This window comes from Sinocyclocheilus grahami, unplaced genomic scaffold (assembly GCF_001515645.1).
Source record: "Sinocyclocheilus grahami isolate Dianchi unplaced genomic scaffold, SAMN03320097.WGS_v1.1 scaffold63.1, whole genome shotgun sequence".
Taxonomy (NCBI): domain Eukaryota; kingdom Metazoa; phylum Chordata; class Actinopteri; order Cypriniformes; family Cyprinidae; genus Sinocyclocheilus; species Sinocyclocheilus grahami.
Genome location: NW_015505242.1, coordinates 1,091,688 through 1,097,083, shown reverse-complemented (window position 1 = coordinate 1,097,083; position 5,396 = coordinate 1,091,688). Strand labels below are relative to the sequence as shown.

General features: G+C 37.9%; 1 protein-coding gene across 1 annotated transcript in view; it reads right to left on the bottom strand.

Annotated features, from left to right (window-relative positions):
• Positions 1–2,298: 2,298 nt before the first annotated feature.
• The window catches only part of LOC107584777 (integral membrane protein GPR155-like), a 12,289-nt gene continuing 9,191 nt past the window's right edge, over positions 2,299–5,396 (bottom strand). The window contains exon 17 of the mRNA XM_016271513.1: positions 2,299–3,778. Coding sequence (XP_016126999.1) covers positions 3,730–3,778 — 49 coding nt within the window. The 3' untranslated portion in view covers positions 2,299–3,729. The remainder of the gene's footprint in view (positions 3,779–5,396) is intronic.

Here is a 5,396-nt window from a genome sequence, read left to right as displayed (position 1 = left end):
TTTGAATCATCAGTGGCAAATCCTTTAAATGAAAACATACTTACGTGAGTCAGAACTGCCGGCATTTTAGTCTAACGTTACTCTCCCAGGATCAGTAAACAGTCCTCCATAAAATGTGCTGCACACATCTGAATATTTGGGTTGAACTATTCTGGAACAGTGCTGTAAATACAACTTAACCACTGATTTCTAGTCGTGTACTCTTTTGGAAGGCCAAACAAAGTTGTTTCGCTTTCACAACGAAACACACAGCGTCACACATGGAGGGCTAGAGTGAGCGGAGGCCGGCGGGCTTGAGAACGGCGCGCCTGGCGGATTTGACGAAGGAGCGTCCGGCGGGCTTGCGGCAACCACATGAGGTGACCCCGGGCTGGACTCCGCTTCGTCCACGGAGAAAGCCAATCCGGCGATCCACTGCGCGAAGCTGATGTATTTTCTCAGCGACCAGCATGGATCAGCTCCAGGCATGACGAAGCGGATATCGTCCTCGTTCGGAAGGCCAAACAAAGTACTTTCGCTTTCACAACGAAACACACAGCGTCTTAAAGACATGGCGGCAGCAACAATACTACAGCGAGAATAAAAGTTACACCTTCTTTATTTCCACATCGTGTCGTAGGCGTGGGGGGGCGTTTGTGAAACGAGCCATTTTAGGTAGGCGTGGTTGACTCTTAACTTTTATAAAGAATATCTCTTTGGATTTGAGACTTTAGTCTTTCCAACTTTACAGATCTTCTTTATGCACCAAGTGCTTGTAACACTCCAAAGAGAAAGGAAAAATTGTCTTACGTTGGAATGAAAGAAACTAAGTACCGGAAGAAGTGCTTCTTATTCATACCCAAAAATGCTAAATGGAAGAAAGAGTTAAAACTGAACACAATCTTGCTACTCAAGCTGTGTATGAACATTTTTATATGTATATATATTTATTTGCTTCTTTTCCATTTTGCATTTACTTGTACTTTTACTTTCAATACTTAAGTACGTTTAAGATTTAAAAAATACTTTTCGTACTTAAGTACAATAAATATCAAATACTTTAAGACTTTTACTCAAGTAATATTCTAAACGGTGACTTCAACTTCTACCAAAGTCATTTTCTGGTAAGATATCTGTACTTTTACTTGAGTATGGCTTTCAGGTACTTTATACACCACTGGGTCAGAGTCACACGCACCACATGGGTTACTTGACAGGGTACCATTTCAGAGTTACCCTGGTCCCAGAGCTTCTTATCCCGGCTTGAAGGTTCTTGCTACTGCAACCCCAGAACCTGTTACGGTTCCACAGCTCTGTCATGGCAGCTCCAGTTGCAAAGCTTTCCAGAGGTTCCTGAATCAACCAACCCGTCACACTGATGCCCGTCACGTCCACCACAAAGGTTTCTCTCATGATGGTGCGCAGACTCATGCCGAAGAAGTTCCAGCCAAGACCGCCCCAGTGTTTCCTGTAGTAGTCTCAGCCAGAGCTGGTATCCAAGCTGCTCCAGTCCCAGAGCTCCTCTACAAACCTCCATGGTCCCAGAGGTTCCTGCTAAAGCTGCTCTGGTCTAAGAGGATTCTGTCACAGCTGCATCAGAGGATCCTCTTACATCCTCAGTATTTCCTGTCACTGGTGTGCCACAATAAAAATACTTTTGTGATTGTGAAAATATACAAAAAAATGTGTTGTTTTAACAGGTAAACATATGATCTGGAAATATTAACCATTTCTATTTCTATGCTTGAATTGTAGAGAGGTTAAGCCTCCTGTTTTACTAGTTTATATTTATCACTTTGAATGTATAGTTGAAAAATAAACCCACCAGGTAAGTAATACCAGGTAAGGAGCATCTCAAAGAGGAGTCACATATGTGGCCCTCGATTTACTATTTAAAGCCCACATGGATATGGCAAGCCGTTTTAACATTTAATACACCTGGCTCTACTAGTCACAATTTAGTTTTGACTAGTAAAAAATTCTAATTCCAGATATCTATTCCACAATTTTGCCTCGTTGTAATTGTAATTAAGGCATCTACAATGTAACTATGTAATTATGATGAATGCAACGTAATTATAGTCATAATATACACTGAAGATATCTACAGTGTTATTTTGACAAGCCAAAATATACACTGAAGATCATCCCGAGTGTAATAGTCACAAGTTTCTGTTACAGAACTCGTTTGAGAGATTGTCAGGTTAGTGGGCCAAATTCTTACATGAATAAATAAATCACCATCACATTGCCCTGTAAAAGATTGCCCTATGTATAAAACCTGCTCTGCAGTTGCCATTTAATAGATACAGCTTTTGACACTGTTTTTGGACTTTAATGTATGAACAGTATTACAGAAATTAAACAATTTAAGACTTCAACAAAGAATAAACAGTAACTTTTCACCAGTAACTGCCCTCCTGAATTATAATGTCATTTCACATATCTAGAAATAAATGTATGATATACTTAGTCATAGAAACATAAATGACATCACCTACAGTATATAGATTAACACCAGCAAAACCAATTCCATAGATAAAATATGCTAAATTAGGTAATTTTCACACTTCAGTCAACATTAAGGTACATAAAATAGTGCTGTAGAAAATGGAGCGACCCCACTGTAAATTCCAGAGATTGTTCTATATTTCTGCTTAGTTAGCTCTAAAAATGTAACTGTGTAGGATAATTTTCAGGTTTGTAAAAATGTCTTGTATTGCTTTGCTACAAGGCCATATAGTCATGTCATCAAGACAAGGCTCACAAGTAACACAATGCATACAATTAAAATTCCAGTCAGAAGTGTTTTTACAGCACTTGTGTAGACAGCATATTTCAGCGTTTCAGTAACAATTTCATCATAATTAATGTAATTATAATAATTAGTTCACATTCAGAGTTCTACAAATGTGTCACATACTCTGTTCCAAAATCTTCGAAGGCAGCATCCCTGTCGTCTTGAAACTTCTAAGCGACTAATTAAAAAACACAGCAACTCTGTGCACCATACCAATAGGGTACTGCATAGAAGACTCAACTTGCAATAGATTTAAACAGTGTTCAACATCAGCATATATAAGAATAATACCCATAAATACATAGCACACATGAATACAAGATAAAATTTAAAAAATGTAATTCGCCTCATCCACCATCTTGGACTTATTTTCACTCAAGATTGTTTCAGTGTATTCTGGGATTGCCTTTCCACAAAGGATACATCCTATGCTGCCTTAAAATTGGGCTAAAATTAGGAATCTTAGGAAGCAGCATAACCACGTTGCTCACCTTTCAAAACAGCCTTTGTGTCCGAAGCATGCCTATGATGCCTTAAAATGTTTTAAAAAACTAGGTTTTGGAACAGAGCAAGTGTGTGTAATTTGAGGGCTGTTGAATGAGATAAAGGGAGAGTTCTGTGCTCTTTGCATGCCATGCATAGTAATTCAAGAAGTACAACAAAAACTGATGAGAGAACCGCTTGTTTCATAGCTCAGTCATAATTTAGCCTATTTAGTTCTTGCTTGGGCTCGTATCACATTACAAAGTGGAGATACATTTGAAGCAATACCACAGGGAGTTGGAAGCCATACAGATGGGTCACATGGAGTAAGACACTGTTCTTCTGCAGCTGTGTCCTGAAAGCAAGGCCACACCTTTCTATCTTTAGCCACGCCCACACACAGGAGCCAATGAACTTACTGCCAGTATACCAAACCATAATCATATACCAGTGAGTACACCTGTCAATCAAAGAAAGGATTCACCAACTGGTCCGGTGAGAGATTCAGAAGAAGCACTAGGAAGAAAGTGAGAGAAACAGATAAGAGAGAAAATGGACAGGAGTGTGTTTTTTTTACACACTTCACTTTTTAATGTAGATTAATCTTTAATGTTGATTCCCTCAACAGTGTATACCTGTGACTATGGCACTATTTAGTTTGTTAGAGCATCCTGACCAGTCCCTCACAGAAAACAGACTTAACAAATGGTGTGAGCATTGTTATTCCTTTCAGAAATATAAATATACAAATTGCTAAAATATATGACTGGTCTGTATTGTGTTACATTAATTTAATAATAAGCGTCTTGGTGGGCTTCCATCTCTTTCCCCATAATTTATTGTCCACTCTGTACTATGAATAAAAATGACCCATTTAAAAATGAAAACGCAATAGAAAACATCTATAGTACACTGCAACAATACTGCTTCACATTTTAAATAAAAAATTATTCCAGTTTAACCCATTATGAAATATTTGAACATTAAACATCACAAACATAGACTCACCATCAATAACTTAAACTTAAATTAAAAGGAAAAAAATACAACATAAAATCATGTTTGTCATTGAAAAAAGTAACAGAAATAAAAGAAAATATTTAAAATTATTTCATATTTAATATATTAATTATATTTCAGCTAGTTGCAAAGGAATTATTTCTCATTTTCTTTTAGATTAACTTGAAGTACTAAAATAACTAAAAATAAACCTGAAATAAAATTTATAAAAACTATATAGACATACAGTGGTGTGAAAAAGTGTTGGCCCCCTTCCTGATTTCTTTTTTTTTTTTGCATATTTGTCACACTTTAATGTTTCAGATCATCAAACTAATTTAAATATTAGTAAAAGATAACACAAGTGAACACAACATGCAGTTTTTAAATGAAGGTTTTTATTATTAAGGGAAAACTAAATCCAAAACTACATGGCCCTGTGTGAAAAAGTGTTTGCCCCCTAAACCTAATAACTGGTTGGGCCACCCTTAGCAGCAACAACTGCAATCAAGCGTTTGCAGGGAGTCTGTTACAGCGCTGTGGAGGAATTTTAGTCCACTCATCTATGCAGAATTGTTCTAATTCAGTCACATTGGAGGGTTTTCGAGCATGAACCGCCTTTTTAAGGTCATGCCACAGCATCTCAATAGGATTCAGGCCAGGACTTTGACTAGGCCACAAGTCTTCATTTAGTTTTTCTTCAGCCATTCAGAGGTGGACTAGCTGGTGTGTTTTGGATCATTGTCCTGCTGCAGAAACCAAGTTCGCTTCAGCTTGAGGTCACGAACAGATGGCCAGACATTTTCCTTCAGGATTTTTTGGTAAACCGCAGAATTCATGGTTCCATTTATCACAGCAAGTCTTCCAGGTCCTGAAGCAGCAAAACAGCCCCAGACATCACACTACCACCACCATATTTTACTGTTGGTATGATGTTCTTTTTCTGAAATGCAGTGTTACTTTTACGCCAGACGTAATGGAACACACACCTTCCAAAAAGTTCAACTTTTGTCTCATCAGTCCACAGAGTATTTTCCCAAAAGTCTTGAGGATCATCAAGATGTTTTCTGGCAAAACTGAGACAAGCCTTTATGTTCTTTTTGCTCAGCAGCGGTTTTCATCTTGGAACTCTGCC